The sequence below is a fragment of the Osmerus mordax genome, chromosome 15, assembly GCF_038355195.1.
Source record: "Osmerus mordax isolate fOsmMor3 chromosome 15, fOsmMor3.pri, whole genome shotgun sequence".
Taxonomy (NCBI): domain Eukaryota; kingdom Metazoa; phylum Chordata; class Actinopteri; order Osmeriformes; family Osmeridae; genus Osmerus; species Osmerus mordax.
The window spans coordinates 16672948-16696444 of record NC_090064.1 but is presented as its reverse complement, the minus strand read 5'-3'; the positions used below and the strand labels follow the sequence as shown (position 1 = coordinate 16696444).

General features: G+C 42.8%; 1 protein-coding gene and 1 long non-coding RNA gene across 2 annotated transcripts; one reads left to right on the top strand and one right to left on the bottom strand.

Moving 5' to 3' along the window:
- Nucleotides 1-1198: 1198 nt before the first annotated feature.
- Nucleotides 1199-16041, bottom strand: LOC136957370 (uncharacterized). The gene is made up of 3 exons (XR_010878300.1): nucleotides 15906-16041; nucleotides 1909-1988; nucleotides 1199-1628 (listed from the first exon to the last, which is right to left on the bottom strand). It is a non-coding gene; the product is annotated as an uncharacterized lncRNA (long non-coding RNA).
- LOC136957362 (myosin-7-like) lies at nucleotides 11029-22208 on the top strand. The gene is made up of 38 exons (XM_067251245.1): nucleotides 11029-11160; nucleotides 11686-11894; nucleotides 12055-12198; nucleotides 12281-12437; nucleotides 12524-12551; nucleotides 12700-12805; nucleotides 12916-13008; nucleotides 13101-13164; nucleotides 13308-13406; nucleotides 13482-13585; nucleotides 13676-13814; nucleotides 14037-14155; nucleotides 14348-14497; nucleotides 14913-15083; nucleotides 15261-15573; nucleotides 15663-15727; nucleotides 15864-16069; nucleotides 16182-16305; nucleotides 16392-16528; nucleotides 16609-16864; nucleotides 16958-17200; nucleotides 17277-17453; nucleotides 17559-17704; nucleotides 17971-18061; nucleotides 18150-18539; nucleotides 18719-18845; nucleotides 19000-19118; nucleotides 19197-19393; nucleotides 19506-19689; nucleotides 19768-19933; nucleotides 20022-20146; nucleotides 20232-20540; nucleotides 20676-20879; nucleotides 20962-21258; nucleotides 21384-21488; nucleotides 21587-21682; nucleotides 21765-21899; nucleotides 22081-22208. Exons 2-38 carry the CDS (start codon nucleotides 11694-11696, stop codon nucleotides 22099-22101), a joined length of 5808 nt encoding a protein of 1935 aa, XP_067107346.1. The 5' UTR covers nucleotides 11029-11160; nucleotides 11686-11693; the 3' UTR covers nucleotides 22102-22208.
- The last annotated feature ends 1289 nt before the right edge of the window (nucleotides 22209-23497 follow it).

Below are 23497 nucleotides of genomic sequence, written 5' to 3'. Positions count from 1 at the left end.
CTTCTCTTTCATGTGCCGATTTCCCCTGTACACATGTATTTTGCAGATATGTAGCAGATATATAATCTATGCACTGAATGTCTCGGATTATCTTAAAAAACGGATGTTACCTTTCCCTATATACTGAGTACAAAATGGAGCAAGGCAGAAGGCAAAAAAAAAAAAAAAAAAAAAACAGAAACGGTTTGGAAAACAATGGTTAGAAAGGTAAAAAAAAAAAAAGCTCTTTGGACCCCATCCCCACATCTCTATTGACAGCGTGCCTCACAGCCATTGTCCCTATTGCAATCCACATAATAAACATTGGGAGTCAGATGGCTGAGTGGTTAGGGAATCGGGCTAGTAATCAGAAGGTTGCTAGTTCGATTCCCGGCTATGCCAACCAAATGACGTTGTGTCCTTGGGCAAGGCACTTCACCCTACTTGCCTCGGGGAGAATGTCCCTGTACTTACTGTAAGTCGCTCTGGAAAAGAGCGTCTGCTAAATGACTAAATGTAAACAGGTCCCTGTCTACTGGTGAAGCAGCCCCTCCCTCAAACTGGCAGCCATCAACCCTGTGCTTAAAAACCACAATCTGGACCCGCAGGACCTCTCCAACTACCGTCCCATTTCAAACCTCCCCTTCTTAGCAAAGGTCTTGGAAAAGGTCGTCACCCTCCAGATACCATCTCCACTCCCACCAGCTTTCTGAGTCTTTCCAGTCTGGTTTCAGACCTTTCCATAACACTGAAACTGCTCTGGAGAGGGTGATAAATGACCTCCTAAGGTCGTCAGACTCTGGCTCCCCCAGTCTACTTATCTTGCTGGATCTAAGTGCCGCTTTTGATACAGTGGACCATAGTATCCTGTATCGGCGTCTCCAGGAGGTGGGAATTACAGGCACTGCCCTGGACTTCTTTTATTCCTATCTCACAGGACGGCAGGAATATGTTGCCCGTGGCAATGTCACCTCCAGCACTAGATGCGTTACCTCCGGTGTCCCCCAGGGGTCAGTCCTGGGGCCCCTGCTCTTCTTAATTTATAAGCTGCCCCTTGGAAAAATACTTCTGAGTCATAACATCCAATTTCAATCTTATTAAGATGATTCACAAATCTACCTCCGAACTTCACGGTCACAACAATAAAATACCATCCATAGAATAAGGTGTGATATTTTTTATTACAGGCCATGTTATGATCAATCTTTAAAGAGTACTAAACTAATGATCATCATAGAAAAAAACACACAATATCCTGTAATATAACCAACATAAAAAAACACATAAAAAGAGGGCCTTACTGGTCTATTACTGATACAGTGAGGTACAGTAATACAGCTTTTGTGCAGGTTATACAGTCCTGGAACCATTGTTACAAAGTGCTGTTTTGATTGTTAGTGCTAAAGGCACACACTAACAATCAAACATATGAGCAGAATCATGGACTGGTACACATATACAGAAAACGATTATAACATTGTTATTCAGCAATCCACTTAGACATTCATGTATACATACAGATATCATATAAATCATCAAAATGATATTAAAGTCAAACCCTCTGTCTGTGCAGTGTAGTTCAGAGTATCACATGGCTCCATCCAATGACTTCTGTGTCTGACCAAGCGATTCCATTTAGAGGTATAATACTATTATTTCAAGAAACAACAAGAACAAAAGGTTTCCCAGTTCAGCTATGACATAAATGTGAAAACATATTTATGGACAGTATTTGAATGTTGTCATTTCAGGTAGCATTATTGTTACAGATTATCTATAATCTAATAAAGAAAAAAACTAATATATATCTATATTAGGTTTGATATAATAAAGATACTGTATTAACATTTAAGCTAAGCCAAAGATGCTAAAAATACGAGACATTCAAATATGAGACAAAAAGTAATTAGAGCTAAGAAAAACTCATACCTTGACTTGGACTCTGGTGGGCTGTGACCATTATGCCTGACAGAGAGTAATTCACTGTCTCCACATTCCAGAATCAGAATCTGCAAGTCACATGGGAGAGGAATGAGTGAGTGACCTAGTTGTCCAAGAAGGTCCTTTTACCTCACTGACACATGGTGATAAATATTCCCTCACCTGAAGTCTGACAGCTGCAACAGGGACAGTAAATATAAAATCAAGCATCAATTATTTGAGTTAAGATAAAACCATTTAGTAAAAAGTATTAGTCAAAAAGGGGAGTCAGGTGGCTGAGCGGTGAGGGAGTCGGACTAGTAATCCGAAGGTTGCCAGTTCGATTCCCGGTCATGCCAACTGACGTTGTGTCCTTGGGCAAGGCACTTCACCCTACTTGCCTCGGGGGAATGTCCCTGTACTTACTGTAAGTCGCTCTGGATAAGAGCGTCTGCTAAATGACTAAATGTAATGTAAATGTAAAAAGAAACATTGACTAAACTTTAAATTCCACTTCAGTTCACACTGCTTGTGGAGGACAGATGCATAAATATAGCATCCGACCTTGATGGAGAATGATATTGGCAAAGACAAAGAGGAGTCCACTTCCCTGTGGTCTTACAGTCTTAACATGCCAGTTGCATTGTGTTCAGTGCCACGTCGCTGCTAACACGTGGAGACGGGACAGCTGGGAATGAGGGGTATAAAGAAAGGTTGTGCTTGGAACAGACGGCTCAGATGTTGACACTTAGTAAGGTGCTTCATTGAGGGGGGGGGGGGGGGGTCAAGGTCGACCCAAGACACAAAGAACACATATTTTCCAATTATATTTCACGAATATAGTAGAGCCATAGTGTTCATCTCAACACTATATTCAAGAAATACAATCTCCCAGCGTACTATGAAGTATAACCTTGTTTGTTTTACAATCTTTTTCACCTGAGTGGCTGTACAGCTTACTGACAGCATACCAATATTTACATTGTTAACATATGGAGTGGTATGTTAAGCAATAAAAGTTAATCAAGGAACCTCAAGGGTTCCAGCAATAAACCAAGGTGTGAAGTTGTGAAAGTCAAGAGGTCTCATTTCTGCCCCTTGAAGTCTTAACACAGGGTATCACTCTTCAGCAGCGACTGCCACCACATCATCACCTTCTACAGAGCCTCACACTTGTGCACAGTAATACACTGACAGGTCTGATACCTTCACAAAAACAAGACCAATGATCTTTGGCTCCAATGACAATACTTTCCTTACCAACAACCTAACAAGACATAGAGCTCCCTCAGCTCTATGCTGTCTGAAGGACACGGTTAGAGACATGATTCAGGCATATTAGTCAGTTAATTCACATTGAATACACTGAAAGAAATCTGATTTGCTGAAAGTATGAAAAGTATTTGATAGCCTATGGAATGGAATGTTACGGTTAAGAAGGTTTGGGTGTGTTGCTGTTGGGACACATCCCTGTCACACTCCAGTGCTCCTGTTTCACAAGGCTAGTATAAGGTGTGTGCTGCAGAACATACAGACTGAACTAGTGCTCAGGCAGACTTGATTGCATCTAGTAACAATTTCACAGGTCTATTTTTGTACCAATGGATAAAAAGGAAGAAAGCAACACCGTGTGGGCAAGATAATGTTCTTCTTACAATAGCTGCCACACTTTTGTTGCAATGGAACAGGACGCTGACCTTGCCTTGAAAAACAATAAATGACAGCTGCAGTTGTTTAAATCATGCAACAAGCCTCGTTAACGGAAATTGATGGCCTTAGACACTATCTATGACCGAATGTACCTGCAATTTAAGTGCATTCACTAATATAAATTTACGAACATTCTCATGTTAACAAATAATACACCATCATTAACTAACCCCCACAACAGCATAAAAACAAACACTTTGGTAAACTTTTCTGAACTTGAACACTTCAAACCAGGGGCGTTGTTAGACCCTTTTTACTGGGGCACGTGCCCCAGCATAAATCTGCTGTGCCCCAGTAAGATCTAAAGTTAGAGTAAAATGTACTTTATTAGTCAGTGCATTCATTTCGATTGATAATCCCGGAAAAAATGAACGCAGTATCCCAATCAACGCTTGTAAAATCAAAGCAGTTTAACCGAAAACACAAACCGATGCACGCAGAATTCCATGTCAGTGCGCTCTTCTGAGCTTGCCAAATAGCCACTGCAGTGCGCACACAGAAGTCCAGGTGTCGGGACTCGGCACACAAGTCAGAATTGAGGTAGGCTAAGAAAACATTACAAAACTAAAGAAAGTTTCTAATGATAAGCCTACCCATCATCTTATTTTGACTAAAACATAAAAACAATATCACATGAAGCTCAAAAAAACTGTATTTGCACTCAAATGAATGCGAACAAAAATGTGCGCTCGCATTAACTATTGATGTCCCTGCCAAAGCTGATATCAAACTTGCGTCCCTGAACTGTGTATAGTGGGTTAAGCGAGGGTTCCATATCCTAGTAGTGCATTGTGCGTAGCAAGCTTGGAAGAAAAAAAAAGGGATATGAATAGGGGCCTGTGCCCCAGTAGAGTTTTATGTCTAACAACGCCCCTGCTTCAAAACACAGTATGTTTTCCACCATCTTCTTAATGAAATACAAACAAACAAAACGATCTCCCTTTGATGAAAAAATACACAAATAGAAGTATGTGGAAGAATATCATAGATATATCTGCATTTTAGTTGCCACCCAACAGATCTCAGGATGGGGGACGCCTTGATGGCAGAGTTTGGGACAGCAGCCTCTTTCTTGCGGAAGTCAGACAAGGAACGTCTGGAGGCCCAGACTCATCCTTTTGACATGAAGAAGGAGTGCCTGACCCAGAGGTTGAGTACGTCAAGGCTTCAATTACCAGTAGAGATGGGGACAAAGTCACAGCTGAAACTGAGTTTTGGAAGGTACGTATATTATAGACATTTGTGAAAAAAATCGTGTGAAGGATTAAAGTTCAAGATGGTTGATTTGATTGTTGTTTTTGCAATCAAAGATATTTAACTCTGTAAACAATTAGTCTATTCTATTTTTCAGACAGTAACAGTGAAGGAGGTTGACGTCCCAACTGCAGCTGGATGATGCTCTTCGTAGCAATGATGATCTGAAGGAGAACATTGCCATTGTGGAGAGACGTAACAATCTGCTGCAGGCTGAACTGGATGAGCTGAGGTCCATGGTGGAGCAGACTGAGAGAGGCCGCAAACTGGCTGAGCAGAAACTGCTGGATGTCAGTGAGAGGGTTCAGCTGCTACACTCTCAGGTAACATGTTGATGGAGTACACCAGTTAAAACAGGTTATTGCATTCTTTCTAAATAAAAACACAACACATTTTGTCTTCTAGAACACCAGCCTGCTGAACCAGAAGAAGAAGCTAGAGGGTGACACTTCCCCTCACGCTTCAGAATGAAGTGGAGGAGGCTGTGCAGGAGTGCAGGAATGCTGAGGAGAAAGCCAAGAAGGCCATCACTGATGCTGCCATGATGGCAGAGGAGCTGAAGAAGGAGCAGGACACCAGTGCTCACCTGGAGCGCATGAAGAAGAACATGGAGCAGACCATCAAGGACCTGCAGCACCGTCTGGATGAAGCTGAGCAAATCGCCATGAAGGGTGGCAAGAAGCAGGTCCAGAAGCTGGAGGCCAGGGTGAGTGTCTGAGGCTGGTTGGTACCTTATGGTACCTTATTCCATCCTTCCAACAAAGGATTTAAGATTATGAAATGTGATCCTGAGGGAAAACAGGTTCACAGCTGTCAACAACTTGGTATCCTTTTCCTCCAGGTGAGGGAGCTGGAGACAGAGGTGGAGTTAGAGCAGAGGAAAGGAGGTGATTCAGTGAAAGGAGTCCGTAAATATGAGAGACGCATCAAGGAGCTCACCTACCAGGGATACTGATTTGCTGTTGTTGGGTGGTGGTGTGAAAGGGTGGTGGTCTGAAAGGGTGGAGGTCTGAAAGGGTGGTGGTCTGAAAGGACACGCAGAATGAAAATACTTGTGATATTTAAAATTCACATATATACCAAACAGAACTAATATGATATCAGTATACACAAAATGTAGTTCAGTGTTTATTTCATTTTTTAATGCATTTTCTATTACAGAAAGGACATGATGAAGAATGAAGCTTTCAGACAGACCTTTTAAAATGTGTGGATAGCAGAGCCTTATTCTCTTCACTATAATCAATGTAACTTGGCAAAATAGAGAATAAAGTCAGTTGAAATCTCACCTCTGTGTAATGTCCTTTTGGCCTACCTTTTCCCCCCTGAGGTTAGAGGAATAATGTACAGTGTAAACTTCTACCCTGATCCATGTGTAAAATGAACAGTAAGAAGTGTCCCTGATTAGAAGCAGACAGGGTCCCTGGGGAAGGCGAGACGAGAAAACAACTTTCTGAAGGTAAAACAAATCTGCTTTAATATACTCGGTTTTAGGCTTCTTTGTTCCCTTTCCCTCCCCACTCTTCCCCTTTCACTGTGAAAACAAGTTTTAAAGGTAAAAAGACAAATGGATGAGACAGAGTTAGCGATGTTGACATTCCTGATCACCCATGGCCATATATGAGGGAGATGTTCAAAGTCGTCTCTGTCAAAAATGATTCCTGGGAAATGCGCTGAATGTCTATAGTGTATTTTTGTAATAATGTATTTATATGATATGAGGTCCAACAGGTAGTAGTAATGGATACTTTTTACAGAAGTATATGTCAGATCCCACACTTCTTTACTTTAACTTAGGTGAAAAAGTGGATTCAGCACATCAAGTTTTACCAGTCTTTTTAAACATGAGTACCGTTTTTTCTTCGAATAAATGCCGACCTCAAATAAACGCTGAACCAAAAATGAACGTTGTGTAATAAACGCCGCCCTCGAATAATCATCGTACCAAAACAATCTGAAAAAGATGATTTAATTGGTTAAATTTCGGCATGCTGCTTCAGATTTCTACACAATGTAGAACACTTGAGACAGTTGTAGGTACTACCAACGCACAACTAATTGATAGCTAATGAGAAAGGGAGTTGCCGCACTCATAGCCAAACAAAGAATAGACAAGGAGGTCAGCGGTAGTAAATGAAACCGGCGTTTTAGCTGCATGATTCATTTGTCACAATGCCAGCAACAAAGTTGTCTATGGTTGCACTGCAGCTACAATTCACAAAATGTCTCTTACTAATTAAACGCCGCCCTCAAATAAATGCTGCCCTCGAATAAACACTGCACCAAAAATGAACGTTATTTAATAAACGTTTATTCGAAGAAATAAGGTATCTGTACTTCTGCTTAAGTGAAGGATGTGTACTTTTGCCATCTCTGCCCACAGGTTAATTTAGAGGGTTGACATGTGTTTGTCCATGTGGAGCTAAAATTAATTTCTTCATAAGCAGTGAGACCTTTGTAAACAAGCAACAGCTGTCACAACTAACCTGTTAGAAAATCAGAGGGTGAAGATTGGGCTTTCATGTTATAATAAATCATGGACAAGCAATTCTACATGCCATGGCTTTGTCTCAGTGATAAAAAATAAATAAATGATGCCACGTCAAGCATGATGATAGACCCTCCATGATTGCCCTTGCCTTCATAAAATGAAAATATGCAAAAATATTCTAACAAAAGTTAACATCAAGCATCAATTCGTCTCAAGGTAAGAAAATTGCTGGAACAGTATACATATTAAAAATCGATGAGTTTTGATACAAGGCCACCTTGAGCACGAGGAAGGCAAGATTCTCAGAGAAAACTTCTTATGTTAAAAACTGTGTGCGATACCTCTAAATGTAGTCATCACTAGTGAGTCAGAGGAATCACTAAAACAATTTTGTACACAAACAATTAAACAAAAAAACATAAGATTAAAACTAATTGTTAAGCCTTCCAACCACATGGTTATCCAGCCACATGATGTCAACTTAAGAGATACAGTAAAACCTCTTTTCCTCAAAGCGGACAGGTCTCTCCTCCCCCTGGCCCCCCTGACAGCAGCCAGGTCTCTCCTCCCCCTGGCCCCCCTGACAGCAGCCAGGTCTCTCCTCCCCCTGGCCCCCCTGACAGCAGCCAGGTCTCTCCTCCCCCTGGCCCCCCTGACAGCAGCCAGGTCTCTCCTCCCCCTGGCCCCCCTGACAGCAGCCAGGTCTCTCCTCCCCCTGGCCCCCCTGACAGCAGCCAGGTCTCTCCTCCCCCTGGCCCCCCTGACAGCAGCCAGGTCTCTCCTCCCCCTGGCCCCCCTGACAGCAGCCAGGTCTCTCCTCCCCCTGGCCCCCCTGACAGCAGCCAGGTCTCTCCTCCCCCTGGCCCCCCTGACAGCAGCTAGGTCTCTCCTCCCCCTGGCCCCCCTGACAGCAGCCAGGTCTCTCCTCCCCCTGGCCCCCCTGACAGCAGCCAGGTCTCTCCTCCCCCTGGCCCCCCTGACAGCAGCCAGGTCTCTCCTCCCCCTGGCCCCCCTGACAGCAGCCAGGTCTCTCCTCCCCCTGGCCCCCCTGACAGCAGCTAGGTCTCTCCTCCCCCTGGCCCCCCTGACAGCAGCCAGGTCTCTCCTCCCCCTGGCCCCCCTGACAGCAGCCAGGTCTCTCCTCCCCCTGGCCCCCCTGACAGCAGCCAGGTCTCTCCTCCCCCTGGCCCCCCTGACAGCAGCCAGGTCTCTCCTCCCCCTGGCCCCCCTGACAGCAGCCAGGTCTCTCCTCCCCCTGGCCCCCCTGACAGCAGCCAGGTCTCTCCTCCCCCTGGCCCCCCTGACAGCAGCCAGGTCTCTCCTCCCCCTGGCCCCCCTGACAGCAGCCAGGTCTCTCCTCCCCCTGGCCCCCCTGACAGCAGCCAGGTCTCTCCTCCCCCTGGCCCCCCTGACAGCAGCCAGGTCTCTCCTCCCCCTGGCCCCCCTGACAGCAGCCAGGTCTCTCCTCCCCCTGGCCCCCCTGACAGCAGCCAGGTCTCTCCTCCCCCTGGCCCCCCTGACAGCAGCCAGGTCTCTCCTCCCCCTGGCCCCCCTGACAGCAGCCAGGTCTCTCCTCCCCCTGACCCCCCTGACAGCAGCCAGGTCTCTCCTCCCCCTGGCCCCCCTGACAGCCTCCCGGAACAGAGATCCTCATAGGTCTGGCAGCACAACTCTCCCTTTATAAACAGGCTTCAGCGCTGGAGAGGAGAAAGACACTCGACAACCTGGTAAGAACATAAGAGATGGCATATATATATCGGGGGATATGGGTAAATCTCAAAACAATGAGCTGGTAAGTAGTTTAATTGTTCTTTATATATATTTCAGTTAGTAAAAAAAAAATCTTAGGTTTTTAGGTGCAGTGTGACAGGAAAGGCAGAGAGCGAGAGGGAAAGACATGCAGCAGAGGGGCGAGGCCGGATTCTAACCTGAATTTAGTCTTAATTCTATCTCCAGTGACTTTCCTTTACGTGCATCTCATGCCAATATCATACCGTGTTAGTTTGTATGTCTGTCAAAAAGTTTTATGAAACAAAACATATTTATTTCTCGTTTTGATCAAGATGCAGATTTCAGGATGGGGGACGCCTTTATGGCAGAGTTTGGAGCAGCAGCTCCTTTTCTGTGGAAGTCAGACAAGGAGCGTCTGGAGGCCCAGACTTGTTCTTTTGACATGAAGAAGGAGTGCCTGACCCAGAGGTTGAGTACGTCAAGGCTTCAATTACCAGTAGAGATGGGGACAAAGTCACCGTTAACACTGAGTTTGGGACGGTATGTACAACAATACAACAAGTAGTGATTAAACCCACTGCAGATGAGAGCAGCTCTACCATCCTTCAAAAGTACATGGGAATCAATATCACAAAAATGGGAATGGATGACTTTGTTAATGACTTTATCCATTTGTACAGTAGAAAGTAGAACGCTGGCCCAATAGTTCGAAACACTTTCTTTATAGATGAAATGTGGGCTAGCTAACTAACAGCAAAACAACAGAGATGGCAAAAGTACACATCTAAACTGATTAGATGTGTAAACTGTTTAAAAAAACTGGTAAAAGTTGAAGTGCTGACTACACTTTTTCACTCAAGTTAAAGTAAAGAAGTGTGGGCCCTGACATTTATTTAAGTAAAAAGTTGCCATTACTACTAGCTGTTGGACCTCATGTCATATTAACGCAGGTAATTGGACCTCACACTATATTCATACTAACTCATACATTAATACAAAAATACATGATAGACACACACATTCGGCAGGAATCCTTTTTGACACCGACAATTTCGAACATCTCCCTCATTATGGCCATGGGTGATCAGGAATGTCTCTACTCTCAGTCAGGTCGACATTGCCAACTCATCTCATCCATAACGTAATTCCATTGTCACTGGCATTAAAAGTACCAGACAGCTGAGAATGATCCCCTCAACAGAGAAGGTAGCATTCAGTTCAGGAGGCTAATTACAGAGCCTCACAGTCAGAGGTGAAGCCTGAGTAGTATTTCTGCATTGACCAAAGATCCAATATTCATTAGTATCACAGGTTACTTGAGTGGTGTGTCTGCCCATGTGCAGCAAAAATATATTTCTTTATGTCCAGTGAGACATGATCTTTTCTGAAGGATTAGTTATGGCAGCTGCTGCCTGTTTAGAGGAAATTAAGATGTGATTCAGGTATGTTAAAATGACTCATGGACAAGAGAAGGAATCATATAACAATTGCTTGTGTTATCTTTGTCCTCAAGGATAAAGCAAAGGAAATTATGCCAAGTTAACCAGATGGAGTAAGGCAATGGAAGGATATTGAGTTGGCCGACCTTGGCTTTATTGAAGAAGGACAGCTACAGTTATTCACCTCAATGTGCAAAGAAATGCACAGCAATTGTGCAGTAACTGCACAACAAAACTATAAAGCAAAGATTAGAAGCAACAGGCTCTTTGGCATAAAACATTTTGGCATTATCACCATGAAGCTGCCTTATGATGTAAAACTCTCTATTAGGAGTTACTGCAAAGGATGATGCTCTCAAAGCCCTCAGGTCACCCCTCCCCCTGGCCCCTATGATAGCCTCTTGGAACAATGAGCCTCATAGGTCTATGGGAGCACACCTCTACTCCAAATGAAGAAACATTCAAAAAATTTAATCTAGCCCTTGATTCCTGTCCATGTAGGGCAGATCAGTACCCTTTATAAACAGACACAGGGGGTTAGAGAGAAGAAGGACACTAGGCAACCTGAGGAAGTCAGAGCAGAGACACTTTCCATACCAACCTTTCAGGAGATTCTCTCAAAGTAACCAACATCAGGTAGGAACAGCTTCCATGAAAGTTATAGATACAACATGTGTTTATAATTAAGTGCTGTACATTTCCAAAACTGATGCACCACAAACAAGACACCTGCAGCATTTTACTATGAAGTGCGGTCTGAACAATGTACTGGTACTGTGTTGTTAAATGGCTGAGAGAGAATCTGTCACTTTTGTTTTTATGTAGAATTGTATTTATCATAAAAGCAAACTGCCACATAAAGTTCATTTTAAAATGTATTTAGGATTTTCAAAATAAACATAAATTGGCAGCTTAGAATCTAATGCACTTTTGAAAGACTTGCAATTTTTACAGTCTTTACTGTAGCCTGAATGTCCTAGCCTGGGAATAACAGCAATGCCAGGCTATGAATTTCCTTTACTGTGAAATAATTGCCAATATCATTCCGTAACCTTTTGTAGGACTATCGAAACAGTAAAAAAATTCAATTATTAATAACGATTAATAATTTATAAAAATAATAACAATGATGATTATATGTATTACTTTCTCATGCCACAGATCTCAGGATGGGGGACGCCTTGATGGCAGAGTTTGGGGCAGCAGCTCCTTTTCTGAGGAAGTCAGACAAGGAACGTCTGGAGGCCCAGACTCGTTATTTTGACATGAAGAAGAACTGCTTTGTGCCTGACCCAGAGGTTGAGTACGTCAAGGCACTAATAAGCAGTAGAGATGGGGACAAAGTCACTGTTGAAACTGAGTTTGGGAAGGTATGCACAGCACAATTATTAATAAATACAAATAGCTGATTGTAAAACTGTTCTTCCAAAGTATATGGGAAACAGTAAATCAAGTCTATGGTATTTTCTAATAATGCAAAAGGTCACAAACAGTAAAGTAATTTACAGTCTGCACTCTATCCATTTCCAGACAACAACACATAAGGAGGATGACATCCATCCCCAGAACCCGCCAAAGTTTGATAAAATTGAGGACATGGCGATGTTCACCTTCCTGCACGAGCCTGCTGTGCTGTTTAACCTCAAAGAGCGTTATGCAGCCTGGATGATCTACGTGAGTAACACAACGTACAAATAGGTTCCTACTGAGTAGAATATGATCATTAAAGAAGTAAAAATACTCTCCTCCCCCACAGACGTACTCAGGACTGTTCTGTGTGACTGTCAACCCCTACAAGTGGCTGCCAGTGTACGATCAGTCAGTTGTCAATGCTTACAGAGGCAAGAAGAGGAGTGAAGCTCCTCCTCACATCTTCTCCATCTCTGACAATGCCTACCAGTACATGCTGTCAGGTAAAACACAACTTGCTTTTTTCAAACGTGACTTTTATCAATTTGAAGCGAAATGACAGGGGATTTCTTTCCTTTTCTTTTAACAGACAGGGAAAATCAATCTGTACTGATCACGTAAGTACATTTAATATTTATCTGGACTTTTCACACATTTCATTTACTTAGGTTCACTGATGGGAGTGCCTAAATCCATGCACTAGTACAACACATTTAACAACAATTAAACATGTAAAATCTCCAAATATTACATTTTCATCTCCAGTGGAGAATCCGGTGCAGGAAAGACTGTGAACACCAAGAGAGTCATCCAGTACTTGGCCAGCATTGCAGCTGTTGGTGGAAAGAAGGATGCCGCACAGGAGAAAAAGGTAGGGCTGTTTGATGTTAAAGTGGTCTAATTTTGTTAGTACTGAACTCTACTGTATAATGACCTATGGGTTTTAAACATTTTAATCAATGTTGGGTTGTTGGATTCTAGGGCACCCTGGAGGATCAAATCATCCAGTGTAACCCTGCCCTGGAGGCTTTTGGTAATGCCAAGACCATCAGAAATGACAACTCCTCCAGATTCGTAAGATTTCTTCAGTCATTTTTAACATGCACTATATTCTACATGATTATATCACCCAGTTGACAGTGAGTGTACAATTCCTTCACTTACAGGGAAAATTCATCAGAATTCATTTTGGAGTGAGTGGGAAGCTTTCATCCGCAGACATTGAAACTTGTGAGTAGTTTACGACTAATGTCTCAAAAATAATACAGTATTCAATATGATACAACTAGTCTGATGAAACCATCAATAACCTTGACCTCCTGCTCATGAATCCTGTTTGATCCAAGTAAACATGTATTTTCTCTTCTTGACAGATCTCCTGGAGAAGTCACGTGTCACTTTCCAGCTAAAGGCTGAGAGAGACTACCACATCTTCTACCAGATCCTGTCTCAACAGAAGCCAGAACTGTTGGGTCAGTATTCAAGAAATGATTCATTACAATTCTGTTTGATTGACCATCAAAATAGCACTTTAATTGTATTTACAGATATGCTGCTTATCACCACCAACCCCTATGATTACGCCTTCATCTCCCAAGGAGAGATTACTGTAACATCCATTGTTGATTCTGATGAGCTGGTTGCTACTGATGTAAGTGAAGTATATCTATATCAAACTATTCTTGCTGTACTACTATATGTAAACATTTTAAAAATATTAAAATGTTCAACTTTATAATAGGAAGCCTTTGATGTGCTGGGGTTCACCCAAGAGGAAAAGAACGGCATTTACAAGATGATTGGTGCCATCATGCACTATGGCAACATGAAGTTCAAGAACAAGCAGAGGGAAGAGCAGGCAGAGCCAGATGGCACTGAGGGTAACTCTTTATGATCAAAATGTAATGTGTTCCCTTTGTGTTTGGCATGGTCTTGAAGCACAGTGAAATCTTTCTCTGTGCTCAAATGTGAAATCTGTTTTTGGCACCATTTTGTTGGGTTTAACGAAACAAATCCCTAATCTACAAACTCTTAGCTTTGAGTCCACACAGAGCTTTATCCAATCAGCTTGAATCTGTTTCTCTCTGCCTCTGCATTTCCAGATACCGACAAAGTGGCGTACCTGATGGGCTTGAACTCTGCTGACCTGATCAAGGGTCTCTGCCACCCAAGGGTCAAAGTAGGAAACGAGTGGGTCACCAAAGGTCAAAGTGTCCAGCAGGTGATTCAAATATCCTATTATTTCCACTGTATGAGCTTCATTAAACTCACGTAGTCTGCTGACTGATTCAATTTGGAGTTTCTAAACAAATTATTTATAAGGGATTTTTTAAATAGTTATATTACTGTTACAATAACAATCAATTGAACACATTGTTTAGCTTACAAAATTTGACATGGTGTCTGTCTACAGGTGTACTACTCCATTGGTGCACTGTCCAAGTCAGTGTATGAGAAGATGTTCCTGTGGATGGTGATTAGAATCAACCAATCCCTGGACACCAAGAACGCTCGCCAGCATTACATTGGTGTGCTGGACATTGCAGGCTTTGAGATCTTTGATGTGAGTATTTTTTGTTTTAGAAATGTGGAATATAACAAAATATTTTTGGTTGCCTTTTTATTTATAGAGACAGTTAGAGGGAGACAGGAAAGCAGGGGAAAAATGGAAAATGCCCAGAATCAAACCCTGGATCACTGAGCCTTAGGGGCGCAAAAAAGATTATTTTTAGATAACTAAACCCTGTTGGTTTGTACTCATGCAGCGCTAAATTCATCAGTACTGAACCTCACGCAAAAAGTACCTTTTTGAGGTACTTCCAGGGAGAGATTTTGTATTAATAACGATAATGGGTTGTGTTTTATGTATCAATTGGAGCATTTGAGGAAGTCTCCAAAAGCATTTTAATATTTTTTAACAAGGGGTGGTATTTGAACCATTGTATGGTGGAATAATATTCAATTTACTTATTTTCCAGTTCAACACCTTTGAACAGCTGTGCATCAACTTCACTAATGAGAAGCTGCAGCAGTTCTTCAATCACCACATGTTTGTGCTGGAGCAAGAAGAGTACAAGAAAGAAGGAATTGTTTGGGTGTTCATTGACTTTGGCATGGACTTGGCAGCCTGCATTGAGCTTATCGAAAAGGTTAGTATCAAGTTTAATTAGGTTATATTATGTATAAGAGGTGCTTATCTAAACCACTTTTGGATAAAAAGAGCTGACAGGGTTGCTTGAGTGAGGTGGAAGGACCTGAACTTATAGTCAGCACTGTTACTTCCCAAATTTGACTTGGAACATTTTGTCTTTTGTTCCGCAAACCAGCCCATGGGTATCATGTCCATCCTTGAAGAGGAGTGCATGTTCCCCAAAGCCAGTGATGCTACATTCAAGGCTAAACTGTATGACAACCACCTGGGAAAAACTGCCAACTTCCAGAAGCCCAGGATGATAAAAGGTCGACCAGAGGCCCATTTCTCCCTGGTTCACTATGCTGGTATCGTTGACTACAACATTGGTAACTGGCTGGTGAAGAACAAGGACCCTCTGAATGAGACTGTGGTCGGACTCTTCCAGAAATCAAGTCTTAAGATGTTGGCTGTGCTTTTTACTGGCTATGCTGGTGCTGACGCTGCTGGTAAATATAAAAATAACAATATCTCGTCTTGTATCTTTAGAGAACTATTGAGAAAATACAACTATATATTATCTTCTAATTCATGACAGCTGATGCTGGAGGAGGAAAGAAGAAGAAAGGCTCCTCTTTCCAGACAGTGTCTGCTTTGCACAGGGTGAGTTTGTGTGGATGTTCAAGATGTTACAGTGATGATGATGATTAGTCTTTACAATAGATAAGAACACTGTAATTCAAGTTATCTAATACAAAAACACTAATAGCATGATTGTTCAAAATCATTCTATCCACAGGAGAATCTGAACAAACTCATGACCAACTTGAGGTCTACTCACCCCCACTTTGTGCGTTGCCTCATCCCCAACGAGACCAAGACTCCTGGGGCCATGGAGAACCCTCTGGTCATGCACCAGCTGCGCTGTAACGGTGTGCTGGAAGGCATCAGAATCTGCAGGAAGGGATTCCCCAACAGGATTCAGTATGGTGACTTCAAACAAAGGTGGAAAACACATTCAATAACTTTATTATGAGTATCATATTTGATCATTGTATTAACTCTAACACCACACCTAACCCTGATCATATTTGTGTACTTTTATAATTAAATTCAGATACCGCATCCTAAACCCAAATGTTATCCCTGAGGGAGCGTTTATGGACAACAAGAAGGCAGCAGAAAAACTGCTGGGTAGTCTGGACATTGACCACGAGGAGTATAGATTAGGACACACTAAGGTAAATATACTGAAAATGAGAGGCTGGCATAAACGCCCTGTTACAATGAGCAGCAAGAAAAGGTATAATTTGAGTATCTTTATCAGGTGTTCTTCAAGGCTGGTCTGCTGGGTGTTCTAGAGGAGATGAGAGACGACCGTCTCTCTCTCATCATCACAGGGCTCCAGTCCAGAGCACGTGGTGTACTAGCCAGAATTGAGTTCCAGAAAATTGTAGATTGCAGGTAGTATTCTCTATAGTTAGTACAAAAATGTATCTGAGGTGAGTGAAAGTAAGCTAAAAGATCATTCTGTTTGGGATCAGGGATGCCCTGCTTGTGATCCAGTGGAACATCCGTGCCTTCATGGGGGTAAAAAATTGGCCCTGGATGAAGATGTTCTTCAAGATCAAACCTCTGCTTGTCTCAGCCGAGACTGAGAAAGAGATGGCCAACATGAAGGAAGAGTTTATAAAACTTAAAGAAGCTTATGCTAAATCTGAAGCCCGTAGGAAGGAGCTGGAAGAGAAAATGGTCTCCCTTGTCCAGGAGAAGAACGACCTCCACCTCCAAGTCCAAACTGTGAGTGACAGCTACAACAACCGAACAGTATAATATTGTACATAACAGAAATCACATTTTTCTTATAGTTGTAATTATTTGATCCCTTCACAGGAACAAGACAGTCTGGGAGATGCTGAGGAGAGGTGTGAGGGATTGATCAAGAGCAAGATCCAGCTTGAGGCCAAATCCAAGGAGCTGACTGAAAGACTGGAGGATGAGGAGGAGATGAATGCAGAGCTTACTGCTAAGAAGAGGAAGCTGGAGGATGAGTGTTCAGAACTCAAGAAAGACATTGATGATCTGGAACTCACTCTGGCCAAAGTGGAGAAGGAGAAGCATGCCACGGAGAACAAGGTAAAGACCAACTTGACTTGATAATGAGATCAGAGTAAAGGGGAGAACAAAATATACCTACACTATATGACTTCAGGTTAAAAACCTGACTGAGGAGATGGCAGCTCTGGATGAAATCATCGCCAAGCTGACCAAGGAGAAGAAAGCTCTCCAGGAGGCTCACCAGCAGACACTGGACGACCTTCAGAGTGAGGAAGACAAAGTCAACTCTCTGACCAAGGCCAAAACCAAGCTGGAACAGCAGGTTGATGATGTGAGTCTCAAACTGAGTATCAAGTCATCAAGTCTTACTTTAAGTTACAAGTAGAACAATGGTGTATGATTTTCGTCATGATATTCTACTTGTATGATCAACCAGCTTGAAGGTTCTCTGGAGCAAGAGAAGAAGGTAAGAATGGACCTTGAGAGAGCCAAGAGGAAGCTGGAGGGAGACCTGAAGTTGACCCAGGAGAGCCTAATGGACCTGGAGAACGACAAACAGCAGATGGAGGAGAGACTGAAGAAGTAATATTATGAACTAACAGGACTTTATCATGACAATGCTTACTGTTATTTAAATTCTAAATACACTTAGTATTGCTATTTTACGTACCCTTAGTATAGTTAGACCTCATATTTTTCTTTTTTTCTTTAATTAATTTAAAGATTCCTATACGTTTAATGTATGCACCTTCCTTGTCTGTGCAAAAGTTCCTTGTCTGTGCAAACTTTCATGGCGATTAAAACCCATTCTGATTCTGATTGGGTTATAATGTGTATAATTTCCACAGGAAGGACTTTGAGATAAGTCAACTCAGCAGCAAGATTGAGGATGAGCAGGCCATGAGTGCACAGCTTCAGAAGAAACTGAAGGAGCTGCAGGTTAGTCAATAGCACTGTATGGTTAAAGCTGCCTTGTAGGATACCAGCTTTTTGAACTCTGATCTCATCAGAAATCCTTACATTGTAGGCCCGTATTGAGGAGCTTGAGGAAGAGCTGGAGGCTGAGAGAGCTGCCCGTGCCAAGGTTGAGAAGCAGAGGGCAGACTTGTCCAGAGAGTTGGAGGAGATCAGTGAGAGGCTGGAGGAGGCTGGTGGAGCCACTGCTGCCCAGATTGAGATGAACAAGAAGAGGGAGGCAGAGTTCCAGAAGGTGCGCAGAGACCTTGAAGAGGCTACTCTGCAGCATGAGGCTACAGCTGCCACTCTGAGGAAGAAGAATGCAGACAGTGTGGCCGACCTGGGGGAGCAGATTGACAACCTTCAGAGAGTGAAGCAGAAGCTGGAGAAGGAGAAGAGTGAGCTCAGGCTGGAGCTGGACGATGTGGTCTCCAACATGGAGCAGATTGTCAAGTCCAAAGTGAGTGGTCCTAATATGAGAAGTTAGGAATTAGTAACAGGTGTATGTAAGTCCCCTATGTATATATGTACCTCAAATGGTCAAGTCTTATGTTTTAAACAACTACAGATTAAGTAACTGATTACAAATAGAATGCCACATTCATCTTGTGACGGACAATTAAAAATGTATTTTTACAGACAAACTCTGAGAAAATGTGCAGAACCCTTGAAGATCAGATGACTGAATACAGGACTAAATCTGAGGAGGGACAGCGATCCATCAATGATTTCACCATGCAGAAAGCAAAGCTTCAAACTGAAAATGGTAAGAAAACTCTCAAATAGAATAAAACTCAATGGAAATCCCATGGCTACTTACCTTTCTTTCAGGAGATAAAACATTTTAAATCTTAAAGGTCTTGCGCGAAAGCAGGCAATGCAGAATATTGAAATATAGACCTATCTTTTGTTTTTAATAGGTGAACTTGCTAGGCAAATGGAGGAGAAGGACTCCCTGGTTTCCCAACTGACCAGAGGAAAACAGTCTAATGTTCAGCAGATTGAGGATCTCAAAAGACAACTGGAGGAGGAAATCAAGGTATGGACAGTAACTGCATTATTATCCTTGCAGAAATAATCATGGTCCAGCATCAATATTATGTCTACCTTTTTCCAGGCAAAGAATGCTCTAGCCCATGCAGTGCAGTCTGCTCGCCATGACTCAGAGCTGCTGAGGGAGCAGTATGAGGAGGAGCAGGAGGCCAAGGCTGAGCTGCAGCGCAGCATGTCCAAGGCTAACTCTGAGGTGGCTCAGTGGAGAACCAAGTATGAAACTGATGCCATCCAGAAGACCGAGGAGCTGGAAGAGGCCAAGTAAGGAGATCCTCACAATCACACAATGCTTCACTTCAGAATGGACAATGTACCACAATACAGTCATAATGATTGTGCTAGTATTATACAAAGTTTATTTTCTGTCAAACAGGAAGAAGCTGGCTCAGCGTCTGCAAGATGCAGAAGAGGCTGTGGAAGCTGTCAATGCTAAATGTTCCTCCCTGGATAAGACTAAACACAGACTCCAGAATGAGATTGAAGATCTCATGGTGGATGTGGAGAGATCCAATGCTGCTGCTGCTGTTCTGGACAAGAAGCAAAGAAACTTTGACAAGGTACAGTGACGGATCTTCAAGAGAATCTGGGTAGAAATACAGAGCACCATTCGTTAATGCTGCTTGTGTCACCTCCAGGTCCTGGCAGAGTGGAAGCAGAAGTATGAGGAGTCCCAGACTGAGCTGGAAAGCGCCCAGAAGGAGGCCAGATCCCTCAGCACTGAGCTGTTCAAACTGAAGAACTCCTATGAAGAGTCTCTGGATCATCTGGAGACCATGAAGAGGGAGAACAAGAACCTCCAAGGTCTGAATATTAACAAACTTGGCATAATTCTTTACATTGTCAATCTATATAGGATATTGTCATAAACTGAATGGGTTCCTGTCAACAGAGGAAATTTCTGACCTGACTGAGCAACTTGGTGAGGGTGGAAAGACCATCCATGAGTTGGAGAAGATTCGTAAACAGCTGGAGCAGGAGAAGGCTGAGATCCAGACTGCTCTGGAGGAAGCTGAGGTGAGACAAAAAAATATTCTTAAAAAGAGAAAAAGTACTCCCAGAAGCATTTGTTGGACACACATTATGGGCTGTGTTCTTGTAGGGCTCCCTGGAGCACGAGGAAGGCAAGATTCTCAGAGCTCAGCTGGAGTTCAATCAGGTCAAAGCTGACATTGAGCGCAAACTGGTGGAGAAGGATGAGGAGATGGAAATGGCCAAGAGAAACCAGCAGAGAGTGGTGGATACCCTGCAAAGTTCCCTGGAGTCTGAGACTCGCAGCAGGAACGAGGCTCTCAGGCTGAAGAAGAAGATGGAGGGAGACCTCAATGAGATGGAGATCCAGCTCAGCCAGGCCAACAGGCAGGCAGCAGAGGCCCAGAAGCAACTCAAGGGCCTCCATGCACATATGAAGGTAAAAATGCTGGACCTAAAATATCCTGTCTTGCTAAACACCACAATGCTTACTGATATAGTGGCTACAGCCAGAAAGAGAATGAACCAGTTTAAGTGCAAGTTTACATGATAACAACCAATATTTTTTCGACAGGACTCCCAACTGCAGCTGGATGATGCTCTTCGTAGCAATGATGATCTGAAGGAGAACATTGCCATTGTGGAGAGACGTAGCAATCTGCTGCAGGCTGAACTGGATGAGCTAAGGTCCATGGTGGAGCAGACTGAGAGAGGCCGCAAACTGGCTGAGCAGGAACTGCTGGATGTCAGTGAGAGGGTTCAGCTGCTACACTCTCAGGTAACATGTTGATGGAGTACACCAGTTAAAACAGGTTATTGCGTTCTTTCTAAATAAAAACACAACACATTTTCTCTTATAGAACACCAGCCTGCTGAACCAGAAGAAGAAGCTAGAGGGTGACACTTCCCAGCTTCAGAATGAAGTGGAGGAGGCTGTGCAGGAGTGCAGGAATGCTGAGGAGAAAGCCAAGAAGGCCATCACTGATGCTGCCATGATGGCAGAGGAGCTGAAGAAGGAGCAGGACACCAGTGCTCACCTGGAGCGCATGAAGAAGAACATGGAGCAGACCATCAAGGACCTGCAGCACCGTCTGGATGAAGCTGAGCAAATCGCCATGAAGGGTGGCAAGAAGCAGGTCCAGAAGCTGGAGGCCAGGGTGAGTGTCTGAGGCTGGTTGGTACCTTATGGTACCTTATTCCATCCTTCCAACAAATGATTTAAGATTATGAAACGGGAAAACAGGTTCACAGCTGTCAACAACTTGGTATCCTTTTCCTCCAGGTGAGGGAGCTGGAGACAGAGGTGGAGTTGGAGCAGAGGAAGAGCAGTGATTCAGTGAAAGGAGTCCGTAAATATGAGAGACGCATCAAGGAGCTCACCTACCAGGTATACAGTAGTTCTTGCTGTCATCTGTAAAATGTCCTTTCATCAGAGCAGAGATTGAGAAACAAGATGGAACATGTTTCCTTTTTGTCATGGTCCAGACTGAGGAGGACCGTAAGAACTTGAGCCGTCTGCAAGACCTGGTGGACAAACTGCAGCTGAAGGTCAAGTCCTTCAAGAGAACTGCAGAGGAGGCTGTGAGTAGAAATAGTGATCTCAGAAACCTTTCTGATTTCAGTTTGCTTGAGGGACTAAAATAATTGTCAATGTCTTTCTCAGGAGGAACAGTCCAACTCTAATATGGGCAAGTTCCGTAAAATTCAGCATGAGCTGGATGAAGCAGAGGAGAGGGCTGACATTGCTGAGTCCCAGGTCAACAAGATGAGAAGCAAGAGTCGTGATGTAGGATCAAAGGTTAGTTTCTCTCGGACTGATAGCTACTTAGAATATAATTACACTCTTATTATAGTTTCCTTATGAATATATTAGGCAGCTACTCTCCAATTACACCTATGTAAATGAAATACTGTTTTTGTTTATACTTTAACTAACAAAATATTTTACTTTGTTTAATCTCCTGCCTCTTCTCCATCAGAAAGGACATGATGAAGAGTGAAGCTCTCAGATGGACGTCTTTACATCTTGAAACTGTTTTAGTAATTTAGCCTTCCCTTTGTTCTTCATGCATCTGAAACTGTACAGAATAAAGAGTATCAATGGAAACTTCTCTTTCATGTGCTGATTTCCCCTGTACACATGTATTTTGCAGATATGTAGCAGATATATAATCTATGCACTGAATGTCTCGGATTCTCTTAAAAAACGGATGTAACCTTTCCCTATATACTGAGTACAAAATAGAGCAAAAAAAAAAAAAAAAAAGTTTAGGGAAAAAAAGGTTAGAAAGGTAAAAAAAAAAAGAGAAGAAAATGGTTAGAAAAGAAGTTTCCATCATAGATGTTTTTCAATTATTTTTACATTTTTTATACTGACTATAAGGACTGAGAATTGAGACATTCCTGATCCTCCATGGCCATATATGAGGGACAACATTTTCAGTGTCAAAAAGGATTCCGGGCGAATGCACCAGCCACTAACCATGTGTAGTGTCTTTTTGTATTAATGTATCGTACAGCCATCGAAACAGTTAGTTAAATTCACAAATATTCTAATAATGGGCACGTGAGCATCAGAACTGGACCATGGAACAATGGAAGAAAGTGGCCTGGTCTGATGAATCACGTTTTCTTGTACATCCTGTGGCACCAGGATGCACCATGGGAAGAAGGCAAGCCTGCAGAGGCAGTGTGATGCTTTGTGATGCTTTGTGATGCGTCTGTGGGATGTACTGGACAAACAAATTCGATCCATGGAGGCTCCACCTCACAACATGACTTAAAGGATCAGCTGCTAACGTCTTGGTGCCAGATACCACAGCACACCTTTAGAGGTCTAGTGGAGTCCATACCTCGAACGGGTTAGGGCTGTTTTGGGGTAAAGGGGAACCGACACAATATTAGGCAGGTGGTTATAATGTTATTACTGATTGGTGCATTAGGAGGGCATCTTTATGTTCAAGTCTAGTAATAGTTAATTCTCTATAGGTTTTATAAAGGTTGATTAAGGATAGGGAAATCAATATATTTTGCCATTTAAAAAGTCATTGAGAGGGCTGATGTGTTCCTCTGTATAATACTTTTTGTATTTTATGTGCAGTGAGACATTTGCAACTTCCGATTTTTCCTTACTTTGTATAAATATATTTTTTAAGATCCAGAAATATTGTTCAATGTAAACTCCTACCTTGATCGGTGTAAAAAATGAATAGTAAGAAGTGTCCCTGATCAGAAGCAGACAGGGCCCTGGGGAAGACTATCCTGAGATCACTGAAAGATACAGTACATGTTAGTAATCTAATCAAGAATAATGTTCGTATCAAATCTTCATACCTCGGTAGTTATTGTACATTTCACAACAAGGCCACACGGTCACAACAATAAAATACCATCCAT

Coding starts and splice junctions, on each gene's coding strand:
- LOC136957362 (XM_067251245.1), top strand. CDS start 11,694: ATGGGGGACGCCTTGATGGCAGAGTTTGGGGCAGCAGCTCCTTTTCTG. Junction 11,895..12,054: donor TTGAAACTGAGTTTGGGAAG/GTATGCACAGCA, acceptor ATCCATTTCCAG/ACAACAACACATAAGGAGGA. Junction 14,156..14,347: donor AAGGTCAAAGTGTCCAGCAG/GTGATTCAAATA, acceptor GTCTGTCTACAG/GTGTACTACTCCATTGGTGC.